The following is a 14,529-nucleotide window of genomic DNA, read 5'->3' as shown; positions in this document are numbered from 1 at the left end:
GACCACGGCCAGGGAAGGCGTGAGAAGGTAGTGGCCAGGCAAAGGTCCAGAGGCGGGAGACCCACCCACAAGCCCCAGCTCAGGCAGCGCCCGTCGGGGCTGCAGAACGTACTTCGGCAGCCACCGGTTTCCGGGTGACCCCGCAGGGAAACTGAGGCGGGAAGTCCCCCTCCCCACCCCTGCCTAGGCCCGGTTGCCCCTGGCTCTCGGTCAGCCTCGCCCCAGCTCCCTGGGGGGCCGAGGCAGAGGAGCTCGAGGACTGGAGCGGGGCCCACGCGTGGCTAGCGGGCTCCTGCCCTCGGTGAGCTCCCACTCCGGACTCACTGGGCGGTGCACGGAGGGAGTCACCCTGCCCAGCGGGCCCCGCCCTCCGGCCCACGCGTGCCCCGCCCAGGAGAGGGCCTCATTGCCTCCCTCGGCCGAGGGGGGAGTAGAGGGTCCCTTGGGTAAGTGGCCCGCCCGGGCTTCGGGCTGGGGGTCCCAGACAAGGCCCCCCACCCCACCCCACTTGGGGAGGGGCGTGCTCTGCGCGCCCTCGGAAGGGCTGGGGCGAGGGAGGAGTAAGGGAGGCTATGGGCGTCCGGCCAGGCTGGCGGCGCTGCTCGCAGGGACGGACACATCAGGAGCTCCGGCCGGCCAGAGGCTGGGCTTGCGGGGCCTCCAGGTCCCCAGTGGGCCTGGCTTCCAGTCCCAGCCTTCACCTCCCGTGCGAGGGGCGGGAGCGGCGGGACAGGGAAAGAGGGGGCCCGTTGGATCAGCCGGACAGGTAGGGCGGGGCCGCGACTTGGGGGAGGGGGGGAGGGACTGGAAGACAGCACGCCCCTCCCCCAGGGGGGGGGGGCGGGGGGGGGGGGGGAGGGGACTCCGGCCAGCTCCCCCTTCCTCCCCTGCCCCAGCGGGTGCCCAGCGGGGTTTTCGGAGTCTCTCTGCGGGAGGGAAGTTAGACTTAGGCATGGCAGGGGCCTTAAAGGCAATCGGGCGCCCCCACACCTAGGGTCACCCCGGGAGAAGATGGAGGATTAGAACTGGGATCCTCCCCGCTCCCTCTAGTTCTTGTTTTCGAACAGAGCCTTCTTTGGGGGGCAGCGTGCTAGCGGGGGAGCCCTGTGGGCTTCTTCCCCGGCTTCTGGTGACGCTGTTTCCTCCACAACCAAAGAAAGGCCTCCCTTCCTCGGACACGGCCGGGTCCCCAGCCAGGAATGAATCGGTCTCTTTCCTCTCCGGGACCCCTGAGTCTGAAGAAAGGTCGGTCGCCCAGCCAGGAGCTGGGAATCACTTTTACTACTAAAAAACGTTCCTACGGAATCACAGATGTACTTGGGGGAGCCCGTCCAGTCCAAATTCCTCTTTTTACAGAGAAACTGAGGCATGGCTGGAATGCTAATTAACTTGGTCAGTTACTAGTTCACAGCTCAGTCACTCGGGTAGGGAGCCTGGGGCCGGGATTGCTTTCGGAATACTCCACTTTCCGATAACTGATCCTTTGCTGCCTCTACAGCCGAATACGGTGAGTGAAAACCTGGTCCTTGAAGATGAAGGTGGTTACGGTGGTGGGCGGGGGCGGGGAGAAGTGTGTTTCCATGTTCCACAGACCATCTCCAGTGGGCCTGTTGGGTGAAGGAGAGAAGGCGCCTGGACTGGTGCCATTTCTCTGTGTTCTGTTCCAGGTGTAGTCTGGTGGGAGATAGCCTGGGACATTGACATTGAGCCCGGAGGTGAGGATGGAACTTGGCCTGGAGCAGCCCTCCAGAACACCAGGCCCTCCTTCTGTCCCAGTCTGAGACCGTGTGGGTAAGTTCTTGAGCTCTCCTTTCTCCGATGGGATAAGCCACTGACCTGAAGAATCCCAGGCCATCTGACTTTGCTGACAAGGGAGCATGGAGAAGTCTAAATTAGCCTTTCTCAAACTTTTTTTTTTTAATTTCAGAAATCCTTTGTGGTTGTTCAGTCCTTTCAGTTGTTTGTTGTTGTTTTGACAAAGATACTGGACTGGTTTGCCGTTTCCTTCTCCAGCTCATTTTATAGATGAGGAAACTGAGGCAAACAGGGTTGCAGTTAATTAGTAAGTGTCTGAGCCCAGATTTGAACTCATGTCTTCCTGACTCCAGGCCCAGCACCACAATCCACTATGCCACCTAGCTGCCCACATGCCCCTTTACACTCTTAAAAATTATTGAGGACCAACCCTCCCCACCCCTAAAAGGTTTTCTTCACATGGGGTTATATCTGTTGATATTAGAATGTTAGACACTTAAACATCTCAGTATTATTGTGAACATAATTTTGACCTTGTATACCTGCTGAAAAGATCTTGGGCGATTTCCAAACCACACTTTGTGCAAAATAAGCAGTGCCTAAGGGGGATTTTCTTTTTAATGAATGGTTCTTTCTTATTAACAGTCTTTGTTAACTGTGCTGCCCACTGCACCCACTGAGAAAGTCTCCGTTGTTTTTGTTAGCAGACACAATGTGAGGCGTTCCCCTCCCCTACCTCCCATTAGTTCATTCAGTTTTGCTTAAAGTGGACATATTGTACAGGAGCCCAGAGGAGGGGGCCCAGTTCTTTTGAGTCAACAAGCTTGAGAAATTCCATGTAATAGCCTGGCCAGATACCTTAAGCAATTTTATATAAGATGAAGCATTTCCCGAAAGTCTTAAGGTACTGTTTTAAATGCAGTTGCCAAAAGTCAGGATCAAAATTTCAGAACAGTGTTACTAAGATGACAAACAGAATTTGTTATTTTATAACTTAAAGTAATACAGTTTCCACTTGATTCTTTCCAATGGAGTAGATTCGTTCAATGTGTAATCGTAATTATTTGGTGTGATTATTTACTGAAGGGCCCACTTACTATGTGCCAGATTCTATGTTAGGATACAAAGTCAAGACTTAGAGTCCTGCCAAGTCCTAGACAAATTTTACTGATTATTTGACCTCAGTGCCCAGGCAGCTCTCTAAACAAGTTAAGCTGCAGAGCGTTATTGATCTAAATTGTAAAGAGGCAGTTCCCTCCACCAAAGAAGTGTAGAATAATAATAGTAACATTAATAATAATAACAAACAGCAGTTTGAGGTTTGCAAAATGGGTTTGGGTTTGTTTTTTTTTTTGGAGGAGGAAGGTGGGGCAGTTGGGGTTAAGTGACTTGCCCAAGGTCACATAGCTAGTAAATGTGTCAAGTGTCTGAGGTCAGATTTGAGCTCAGGTCCTCCTGACTCCAGGGCCAGTGTTCTATTCACTGGGCCACCTAGCTGCCCCAGCAAAATGTTTTTACATACATTATCTTATTTGATCTCTACAACAACCTTGTGAAGTAAGTGATACAACTATTTAAGCCCCATTTTGCAGGTGAAGAAACTGAAGCTGAATGACTTGTCCAGGGTCACACAGCCAGTAAGTGTTTGAGGCAGGATGCCAAACCCAGGTCTTCCTACCTCATAGGATCATGGGTTTCATCATTTTATTTATTTTGCTTTTTAAATTTTTCAAAAAATTTTCAATTTTGGGGGGGAAGGAAGCAATCCAGGTCAAGTGACTTGCCCAGGGTCACACAGCTAGTAAAGTGTCTGAGGCTAGGTTTAACTCAGGTCCTCCTGACTCCAGGGCCAGTACTCTATTCACTGGGCCACCTACTGCCCCTCTTTCATTATTTCTTTCTCTTCTTCCTTCTATCCTACCTTTTTTCCTTCTTTCCTGCTTTCTTTCTTTTTCTTCCTTTCTCTCTCCATCTTCTTTCCATCCTTCTTTCTTTCCTTACCTCCCTCTATTTCTTTCTCTCCCTTCCCTCTCTTATTTCCTTCTTTCTCTCCCTCCTTTTTTTTTTGGAGAGGGCAGGGCAATTGGGGTTAAGTGACTTACCCAAGGTCACATAACCAAGAGTTTCAAGTGTCTGAGGTCAGATTTGAACTCCAGTCCTCCTGACTCCAAGGCCAGTCCTCTATCCACTTTGGCACCTAGATACCCCAATTTTTTTATTAATTTTTTTTTAATGAACCCATGTTGCTTTGCGTGAGGACATTATATCCGGAACAACTGCTCCATTTAAAAGAAAGATGAGAAAACACAAGTACATATGCCTGCAGAATAATTTTTCCATGGAAATAGTAATAATGACTGATACTTATTAGATTATAAGCTCCTTGAGGTCAAGGACTATCACTGGCCTCTTTTTGTGTCCCCAGCATGTGGCACAGGGCCTGGCTCTTAAGCATTTATTGAGCAGGTTAAACTTTTAGAGCTTGAAGGTAATCAGAGGTCATTGAGTCCTGCCTTTTCATTTGACAGATGAGGAAACTGAGGCCCAGGGGGCTGAGATAGGCCTGAAATTTAAAGGTAGTGACAGAGGCAGGATTCAAACCTGAGACTTCTGGTTCTCAAGACCTGTCTCCAGTCCCTTCTCACTGGGAAGACAAGTAACTCCTAGAACTTACCACTTGGTCTGGTCTCCTGCCTTTTCCTGGTATGGGTCTAAAACCCATTTAAACAAATACCTTCCTACCCGGGTGACCTTGGAAAGATCCCTTCAATTTTCTCAGCTTCATTTTCTTCATCTGGAGTTAGTGGGGCTCAAATGAGATGATCTCTGATGTTCTGGTTTTAGGTCAGTAACCACGGATCATTGTGTTCATAAAACAAGCCTGTCTTCAGACCTGGGCCAACAGGCATTTTTTGGTGATCCAGTGGAAAGATCTGCTATAATGGAGAAATTGGATTTAGTTAAAGTCATTAAAAATCATTGTTAGAGGCAGCCAGGGAGACTGAGGGATCTGGTCTGGAAGGTCAAGCTCAGATAGAATGGAGGCCACCACTCCATACATCCCTGTGGGTCTCATAGTCACAGATTTGTAATGTAATGTGATTTATGTTCTGTCTTAAATTTTATTTTGTGAAATATTTCCCAATTAAATTGTAATCTGGCTCAGGCCCTCTTGGGGCATGTTGTGGCCAGGTTCCGGACACCTCTGGTCTAGACATGCCTCAGACTGAAGGAACAGAGAAGGTGCTGACCTGTGATGGGAGGAGGAGTTTCGCTCCCTGGTAACTGAGTTCCTCGACCAATGAAATGACAACCCCAGTCCTGATTCCTGGCAAACTTTTCTTGTCCTTCTCAGTTTAATGCATTCACTGAACCCATATTACCCATATTAATGTACACTAATTGAAATATTATGAAAAGACTGCAGCATTCCTGAAGGGCCACAAGCCCTTTTTGTTTTCTTCTTTCATTCTTTTTTTTTTTTTAAGAAGAGAAAGTGAAGGGGCAGCCAGGTAGCACAGCCAGTAAGAGCACCGGCTCCAGTGTTAAGAAGACCTGGAGATCGAATACCAGGCTCAGACGCTTAGCACCCACCCAGAAACACCTGGCCATGTAACCTTGAGCAAGTTACTTAACCCCAATTACTTAAAAAAAAAAAGTGAAGGACTTTTAAATTTAACGGAAAAGACTTGGAAGGCAGATCCTTCAAAATGCAGAGAACAGCTAATGTAGGGGAACTGGGCCTTTTTGTGGTCCAGACTGGGAACTCCCTCTCAGAATGATTTTTGGCAGTGCATAAAATAAAATACATTATTGTTGTTACTATTGTTACTTCATTCTCAAAGAGGACCAATGGATGAACAACAGCAATAAAATTATGTGTGTACACACACACACAAACACACAGACACATACACACACAAACACACATAGTTTTATATATATGTATATATACATATATATATAATTTATATATTGTAAGACATTTTGTGGTTTAGGGGCCTAGATTTTTTTTAATTAAAATTTTTTAAATTTGCATTTATTTAAAATAAAATACATAGGATGACAAAGGAAATCAATCCTTTTGAAACACAGTTCACAGGGAGGTGAGTTCCTAGACCCAAGCTTAAGAACTGCTGAGCTAATGTAAATGGCATAGCCATTTCCCCTAAATAACAATATTATGGCATGATGCTCAAGGATCCCACCCCCACACCTATTCCCTGTGCTAGTAATATGAGAGGTGCAGACTGTGCTCCAGGAGAAGAAAAGCATGCCTGCTGATCCATTTTTCCTTGTCATATAAAAAACTTATCATGCTTTAGAAAATACCATATGAACCAGAGCCTTCTGGTGTGGCTTTCAGGCCCCTGACCATCCTACAGTTCTCTGAGTGCTTCTCAACTTCTCACAGCCCTTCCTTAACTGTGGGGCCCAGAATTTAGCCCAGCCTTCCCTCTAGGTGGGGCAGAGGACAAAATCTACCTATTAAATCTGACCTTCTGGGAGATTTACAAGAGTGGAACATGACAGAATGTCAGGCTCCTTCCATAACTTGGTGGACTTTGTCAAACTGGGCCCCCTCCCCCCTTTTTAAGAATTCCCTATTTCAGCTGAAGACAAAAGATTCCTAAACTGAAATAATTTAGGAAGAAACTGTTTAAGTTGTCCAGCAGAAGGGGCGAGCCAGAAAAGAGGTGCCCCCCAATGTCTGTAAGTTACACATTACATAGGATTCAGTGAAAAGAACAAGAAAACAGGATCTGATTGGCCAGCATGGTAAGATATGTGGGTTACTTTGAGATGTATATTGGGAGGAAAGTTTGCATTCCTTGCATCAGTCTTTGGATCTGATTGGGTTTCTGGATGAGTTCAGACAAGTTCTGGACAAGTCCCAAATAAAATATTAAGCAAATCGAGTCTCTTAAGTGACAAGCCTGGGTGCTCAGACAATGCCAGAAAGTTTTCCCACACCTCTTAGGAGGGATTGCTCTCCAGGACAGATACTTTGGGAAACACAGGTGATGCAGAAAGAAAAGATGGTGAATACAGTGTGTTTTAAAATGAAGCCTATGTTCATGCTGCTCTCTTTTTTCTTAATCATTAGGAAGAGCTAACATTTTGCTTGAATTATCTTGGGTGCTATAATTCTTTTCAAAGCTTGAATGGAAATGCTACTTACAATGAGATAGATTTTCAAGTATTTGATTTTTCACTGAATGATTTATTGCATTTTTCTGTATTGAGCCCTTGATTTGTCTTCCTCCTATGTAATCATAGCTGAATTTCCTGTCTTATATTCTTACCTGTGCCCATACTGTTCTTTTGGAGGCAGCTAGGTAGCACAGTGAATAGAGTACCAGGAAGACTCATCTTCCCGAGTTCAAATCTGGCCTCGGACACTTGTGTGAACCTGGGCAAGTCACTTATGTGTCAAATGAACTGGAGAAGGAAATGATCAACCACTCCTTTGCCAAGAAAACCCCAAATGAGATCATGAAGAGTATGACGACTGCAAATGACCAAACAACAAAAATAGCTTTCTTTTAAAAAATTTGAGCCACCATTCCTTAGCAAATCTTTTCATTTAAAGTATGAACTTATGGAAAAAATGAAACTTTGACTTTTCTCATCAGTTTCTAAAGTTATTCCCCTTTCTTTCAGAACTCTTCTCTGCATTTTTAAAAAATGCTCCATTCGTAATTTTTCTTTTTTTGTATTACTATTACTAGCCCTCTCTCTTCTCCCTCCAATTTAATCATGAGGAATATCAACCACAGCTGGCAGGCTTCATCCTCAGACCTTTGGTTCTGGGCTTGATCATTGCCTTCATCTGAGTTCTGAAGTCTTCCAAAGTTGTTTATCTGTACACTGTTCTGGTCTTTGTAAAAATAGTTTTCCTCCCATCACTTTACATCAGTTCATAAAGGTCTTTTCATGCTTCTCTATATCCATCCCACACGTCATTTCTTATAGCACAGTACCATTCCATTGCATTTATATATTATAATTTGTTTAGCCATTCCCCAATTGATAGGCATCTACTTTGTTTCTAATTCTCAGCTATCATAAAAAGTACTGCTATAAATATTTTAGAGTACATAGAGATTTTTTTCTTATCAATGACTTTGTTGGGATAGAAGCCCAGTAATGGAATCTTAAGTTTAAAGGATATGGATATTTTAGTTACTTTATTTGCATAATTCCAAATTGCTTTCCAAAATAGTCACACTAATTCACAGCTCCACCGACAATGTATTAGTGTGCCTATCATTCCACAACTCCTCCAACATTGTTGTCATTTTTGGGGTCATTTTTGCCAATTTGTAGGGTATGAGGTGAAACTTGAGGGTTGTTTTTTATTTTAATTTCTCTTATTATTAATGATTTGGGGCACTTTTTCATGTGGTTGTGAATATTGTGCTGTGGTTTGGGGGTTGTTTTGAGAACTGTTTGTTCATATCCTTTGACCATTTATTTATTGGGGAATGGCTATTAGTTTTAGATACATTTATTAGTAGTTTATTTGTCTTAGGTAACAAACTTTTACCAAAGAAATTTGATACAAAAGTTTTTTCTTCCCATCCAATCACTTCCTCTTCTATCTTAGATGCACTAATATTGTCTGTACAGAAGCTTCTCAGTTTCAAGGTCCCTCTTTTGTTGTAAAGACAGTAGTACATTCCTTCCTTTCATTTTTATCTTTTTTTTAAGGTGGCTGTGTTTCCAGTGACTCTTTTCCCCTCACCCTGATCCCCTCTTCTCCTTTGACAAAATCTCCCTTCCTCTCTTCCCAAGTCCTGTTCCTTGGTTTGCCCCTTTCCAAAAAGGATTTCTCTCACTCTTTTCATTTTTCATATTGTCTTCCTGTTTACCCTAGACCCTCATTCTCTGCTTCATGTCCCCTATAATGATCTGGTCTCTCTCCTTTCTCTGTATTCTTCATGAATTCAGAGCTCCAAGGTATCCATTCTAGGCTCTCCCTCTAGGCAGTTGTAGAATTTGCTCCATGGATTCCCCTTTTCCATTGGGCCTCACTTCCAGAATGATGCCAGTTATTGCAGATGGCTCCTAGAAGAGTCTTCTACCACATTCCTGATTGTGCAGCCCACCACAGATCTAAAGTTTCTCCTTGGTTTTTTTTTTTTTACATTTGCCTGGAAATCTCCCATTGTCTGTACTCCCCTACTCTTCCAGATGCCTGTTGACCCCCGGAGTTCCAATTCCCTCTGTCCCAGGGTAGGATAAGTAGACTGTTCAAGCACCCCCCCCCCAGGCCTCATCCAATGTAAGCTTCTTATCCCTCTTCATCCATAGGAACAGGGTTTCAAGTCTTCTTCCTCTTGGCCTAATCTTAGGGCATTCAAAGACCAGGCTTTTTGGGTTCCTCTTAGCCTATCTTTTTGAGTAGTAAGTCAAATGGAGTGGATTTGGGGACAGGAAGACCAAGGTGCTCGAACACACACACACACACACACACACACACTACCTGAAGGCCCTTCCCTTCCTCATCTCTGTTTCCTGACCTCTCTGGCTTCCTTCATTCTACATACAGGAAGCCCCCCTCATTCCCTTCAATGCCAGTGCCTTCTGTCTGATGGTTACCTCCAGTTTCTCCTGTGTGTCTCTTGTTAGATTGTAAGCTCCTTGAGGGCTTTGGTTTGACTTTCTCTGTATCCCCAGTGCTTAGCCCAGTGCCTAGAACATAGCATGTGCTTCCTAAGAGCATGCTGAATCATAGTTTATTGTTGGAAGGGACCTCAGAGCTAGCACAGCAAGGTGAAAAGCAGGTTTTGCTGGTGGCTTTTTTCATGCATTGGATCTGTGGCCTCCTTGTAGAACTAGCCAGAGGTGTCAAAGTCCAATAGAAATGGGGGCCATTAAGCTGTACCCCAGGCTGCATATTGACTTAGAAAATTACATGTTCACATTATCCATGTTCTATTTTACTTTTATTTATTCCGTCAAATCGTTTCTGATTGCATTCTGGTTTGGGTCCCACTCAGGAGTACTGGAAGTTTGACACCTAAGATCTGGCTCACCTTCATTTTACAAGTGAGGAAACAGATTTATGTTACTGGAAGCAAAGGAGAGAAAGGAGGGTTTATTGACAAACCCTAATCAAAGGACACAAATGGATGTTTCCATCCATTAATTGATAAACGTTGTGTCAGCCAGGATGATAGAGAGATAGAAAAAGAAACAAAAGAGAGTCCCTGCCCTCTGGGAGCTCCCAGTCTAAGGGAAGACCATTAGAAGGTCTGCTCTCTTAGCAGCACAGGATAAAAGGAAGCTGGAGGGTGTGGGCTGGAAACCTCATTGGGCTCATGGTAGGAAGTCCTAAGGCCAGCCTGGAGAGGAATGACCAAATGCATCTCCGTGTGTTGGTACTAGTTTGTGGGCAGCCAGACTGTGTGTCACAAACCATTTGAAAAGGGACCAGTGGATGGAATAGTATTCATCTAGGCCTCCTTGGGTTTGTTTTCCCCAGATTTTGGGACCCTCCTTCGAAAGCCCCCAAACCTACAGCTCCAGCCTGCCCTTTGACCACCCGGCGGCCCAGAATGTCTGTGAGATGCCTGAGATGGGGCCTCTGGCTACTCTGCTTCCTCATGGTCACTGTACTCTGGTACTTCAGCCTTCCCTCCTACACTGTGATCGAGAACGTCAACTGGCTCTACTTCTATGAGTATAAGCCCGTTAACCATTCGGAATTTGCCTTCACGCTCCGAGAGCGGGTGACTTGCTCGGAGCAGGACCCATTCCTCATCATCTTGGTTACTTCACACCCTTCAGATGTGAAAGCCAGACAGGCCATTCGGGTTACTTGGGGTGCGAAGAAGTCTTGGTGGGGACAAGAAGTCCTAACTTACTTTTTATTAGGCCACCAAACGGAGTCAGAAGATAACATGTTGGCCTTATCTGTACAAGATGAAAGCATTCTTTATGGTGACATAATCTGCCAAGACTTTATAGATACCTACAATAACCTGACCTTAAAGACAATCATGGCATTCAGGTGGGTTACGGAGTTTTGCCCTACAGCCAAATATGTAATGAAGGCAGACTCTGATGTTTTTATCAACACTGGAAACTTAGTGAAATATCTTTTGACACACAACCAGTCTGAGAACTTTTTCATGGGCTACCCTCTCATAGAGAATCTTTCCAATAGAGAATTTTTCAAAAAAACATATATTTCCTACCAAGAATATCCTTTTAGGGTGTTCCCACCATACTGCAGTGGCTTGGGTTATGTACTATCTGGAGACTTGGCTCTCCGAGTTTATGGAATGATGGCACACGTCAAACCCATCAGATTTGAGGACGTTTACGTTGGGATCACCCTGAGCATCTTAAAGGTGGACATCCATCTTCCCAAGTCCAATGACCTCTTTTTTTTGTATCGGATTAGATTTAATACCTGCAAATTCAAGCACTTGATTGCAGCCCATGACTATTCTCCCAAGGAACTAATCCAGTATTGGCAGCTTGTGCAAAAGGAAAGCAGCTGTTGACCTTCTGTTATGCTCTGACCAAGTCAAGGACTTTGCAGAAAGCCCATGAGGTCAGATTGGGAGAGTTCTTTCGAAGGCAGTGTTTGTCGCGCTGCCCACTTCACTTTTATTCATTAAGATCCCACCCCCGCTTGCAGTGCCTGCCTCCTGTGCCATTGTGTTTTCCTTTTAAGCTTGGCAGTGGAGGAGAGGTCTCTTGTGGTACTCCTTAAAAAAGAAAGAGATGAGTACCAAAAAAAAATCTCCTTAGAAGGAAAATGGTATGTTTTGCCATTATACAAAAAAGGCCTAAAGATTTGAACATGTCACAGGAAAATTTTACTAGTAGAGACTTAATAGAACTCAATTTTATTCATAGTAGACTCATTTAATCAGGGCTACTGGTAAAAATGGGGTTTTCTGGAGAAAAAAAAATGGATAATGAAGGTTGAGTGTTGCCAGAGATGTGATGTATGGATTAACCATTTTCAAAGACCTGTAATACGCTTAACACTAATGTTGTACTGAATATAATTTAATTTTTTCTTCATACAAAAGGCTTTCAGTATGGCCCCTTTAACAGACCAAGTTGATTTTCTGAAGACCAAGCTAGCTTATTTTGGGGAAGTATACCAGCTGTAGGCTAGCCACTTTGCAATGACATTATTTTGGCCAGACATTGGAGGGGCAAGCGTGGGTGAACTTCCATCTCTGTCATTGGAGAGAATTAAGGGTAGGATTTGATTTGAGTAGTTTCTAGGATCCTATACAACCCTCTAATTTTGCATCTAAGACTATGGAGTCCCAAGGACATTTAAATGACTTACCCCAAGCCAGAAGACATTTGAACTTTTGGTGTCCACTGGGTCATTATTATGGTTATCTGCTATTTTATTGGTAGTAAAAACATGGGGTCTCTCTCCCAGGTTTTTACATTGAAATTCTGGACAGATTTAGTGCCCTTTTGGGGTTGGAATGTTTCCCAACCAACTCTTCTTGATGTACACTTTAATGATGGGAGATGGATAAGTTAGAGCAACCCTCTGGGACTAGAGAATGTGAACACCTTGAGGACAGGCATGGTTTCCTCTTGGTCCTTGCCTCCCCACAGCCTAGCGTGCTACTTGGCCCGTGCTGAGTGCTCAGTAAAGGCTAATTGGGTCTTATAACATATTGCAGGTCAGGCAGATTTGGACTTCAGAAAACATTTGTTCATATGTGGAGATGCTGATGAGGAAAGACCTGAATCATATGTCTTGTTTCTGGAAACAGTTACTTTGTAGTTTTGTTTGTTTTATTGTAAAAGAAATAAAGTTTTATTACTTTGATGTGCAAACAGTAACTAGAAAGGATCAACAAAGCCTTTGCAAATAGAGTAAGTGACTTGCTTTAGTAAAAAGACATATGTTAATAGGCAGGTGGACTAATGATAAATGGGTATTTCTAAAGTGCTTGATCAGCTAACAAAAAGCATCTCACCATCAGTGGCAGAACTAGACAAAATGCTGTGCATATTGTCAGATGTGGTCTCTGTAATGGATATTTTAGCTTAATTATTTTGCTTCCTGGCACACAGACAAGGGAGGGTTGAATCCATGGGGTGGAGAAGGGTGTGGAATGACTGATAAAATTTTCAAAAGGAGATGTTTTCTTGTTGCTAAAGAATTTCCAGAGGTTATGAAGCTTTGGATAGGAAACTAAAAGACATATTATTGACTGTTTAAGGTAAGAATCTTCCATGAGAAAAGAGGACATCAAAAACTAAGTACTAGCTGGCTAAGCAGGTGGTGGAGAATGGCATTGCTGAAACCACAGCATAAAATACAGCCAGGCTGCTTCTCTGGCCAGGGGGGCACAATCCTTCTGTTTTTATTGTTTATATTGTTAATTATGCTCATTATGTTTATATATGTTAATTATGTTGTTTTTTATTATTTTGAAAGTATTTCTTGCATTGCTGATAAGAATCTAAATTGGTTGTAATGAATGATTATATTGGGGAAGAAGATTAAGAAGGGAGGGTGACAGATCTAATCTCTTTGCTAAGGTTGTATTTTAGAATATTTTCATCAGTATTCATTAGGGAAATCAATCTATAATCCAAGTTAGGGAACCAGCTCTATATAGCTTCCTAAAAGGAGTTTGGTAGATTGTTTTCTCTATATTTAAGTATTATTTTTGCAATGTTCTCCCTCCCTCCCTCCTTCCTTCCTTCCTCCCTCTTTTCTTACCTTCCTTCCTTCCTTCCTTCCTTCCTTCCTTCCTTCCTTGTTCCTTCCTTTCTTCTTTCCTTCCTCCTTCCTTCCTCCCCCAGAGAAAAGAGAATGTTGGTTAAACTACTACATGACCTTTCTGCCAAGTGTCCCCTGCCCCTGCCTGGGATGGGAAGAGGTCTCTGAAGTAAGCTGAGGTCAGGGTGTCGGTGCTCCCAGCACAGGGGATTATTAGAGCACAGAGGCCCAGGGACCAAATCCCTCATCAGAATAACCAGCTGCTAACACCCATGCTCATTTTTTTGGGTTGTATTCTCTTCCATTTATTAAGCACCCACTGTGTTCCAGGCACTGTTAGGTACTAAGAATGCAGAGACATATATCTTAACACCTGCGAATGAAACAGACTTGCCTGTAAGCAGCGGGTGGGAACAGTACACCTGTAGTAATTAAAATTCAATGCAAACTACATGCAATCAGCTCTCTGGGGGGAGGGCTCAGCAGCTGTGGGGCTCAGGATGGGCCTCCTGTTCTGAGTCACTTAAGCCCAGCCTTTCAGGGATGCCAGGGAGAACACTTGCTTCTCAAATGTCACTGAAAACAGTGACCTGAGATTTTTAGCACTTGTCCCAAAGATATAAAAATCACTGAAAACACGTTTTTGCCCCACTGGAGTTTCCCCAGCACTTGTTCTTAGGGACTGTACCCCCACTGGAATCGTGTTCATTGAGTCTCAGGGTTGACTTGTTAGAGAACATTTATCAAGTGCTTACTGTGTTTCAGGTACTATGCTAAGTTGTTGAAAATAAAACTAGTGAAAACCAGTCCCTGCTCTCATGAACTGATATTCAAATGATGGAGACAAATACAAATAATGAGGGGCATTCAAGATCTCTACAGAGTAGAAGGTCATCTGAAGGGGGTCAAGGTAGAAAAGAGGGGATGGTCTAGATCCAGAGAACCTGTATTCCAAGCCTACATGCAGTCCACAAGCAGCTTCCCTGGATGTTGTTTCTTCAGACAACCCTAGTGGAGGTTGGGAGGTAGGGCAGGCCTTGTTCCCT

General features: G+C 44.2%; 1 protein-coding gene across 11 annotated transcripts; it reads left to right on the top strand.

The window, feature by feature from the left end:
- Positions 1 to 355: 355 nt before the first annotated feature.
- On the top strand, positions 356 to 14,289 carry B3GALNT1 (beta-1,3-N-acetylgalactosaminyltransferase 1 (Globoside blood group)). 11 transcript variants are annotated; one of them, XM_069083509.1, is made up of 5 exons: positions 427 to 446; positions 1,157 to 1,245; positions 1,357 to 1,507; positions 1,668 to 1,791; positions 10,247 to 14,289. In XM_069083509.1, the coding sequence occupies exon 5, from the start codon at positions 10,320 to 10,322 to the stop codon at positions 11,271 to 11,273; it is 954 nt and encodes a 317-aa protein (XP_068939610.1). In that variant the 5' UTR covers positions 427 to 446; positions 1,157 to 1,245; positions 1,357 to 1,507; positions 1,668 to 1,791; positions 10,247 to 10,319; the 3' UTR covers positions 11,274 to 14,289. The 11 variants fall into 11 exon arrangements, with proteins under 11 accessions (XP_068939607.1, XP_068939616.1, XP_068939613.1 ...); XM_069083508.1 differs by lacking the exon at positions 427 to 446 and adding an exon at positions 471 to 766; XM_069083506.1 differs by having other exon boundaries at positions 356 to 446; positions 1,068 to 1,507.
- Positions 14,290 to 14,529: the final 240 nt, after the last annotated feature.

Source organism: Petaurus breviceps, unplaced genomic scaffold (assembly GCF_028583685.1).
Source record: "Petaurus breviceps papuanus isolate PSGF00001 unplaced genomic scaffold, PetGlider_PUasm1.0 173, whole genome shotgun sequence".
In the NCBI taxonomy this organism is placed as follows: domain Eukaryota; kingdom Metazoa; phylum Chordata; class Mammalia; order Diprotodontia; family Petauridae; genus Petaurus; species Petaurus breviceps.
Note: the sequence above shows the minus strand (reverse complement) of the source record. Positions and strands in the feature narration are given on the sequence as shown.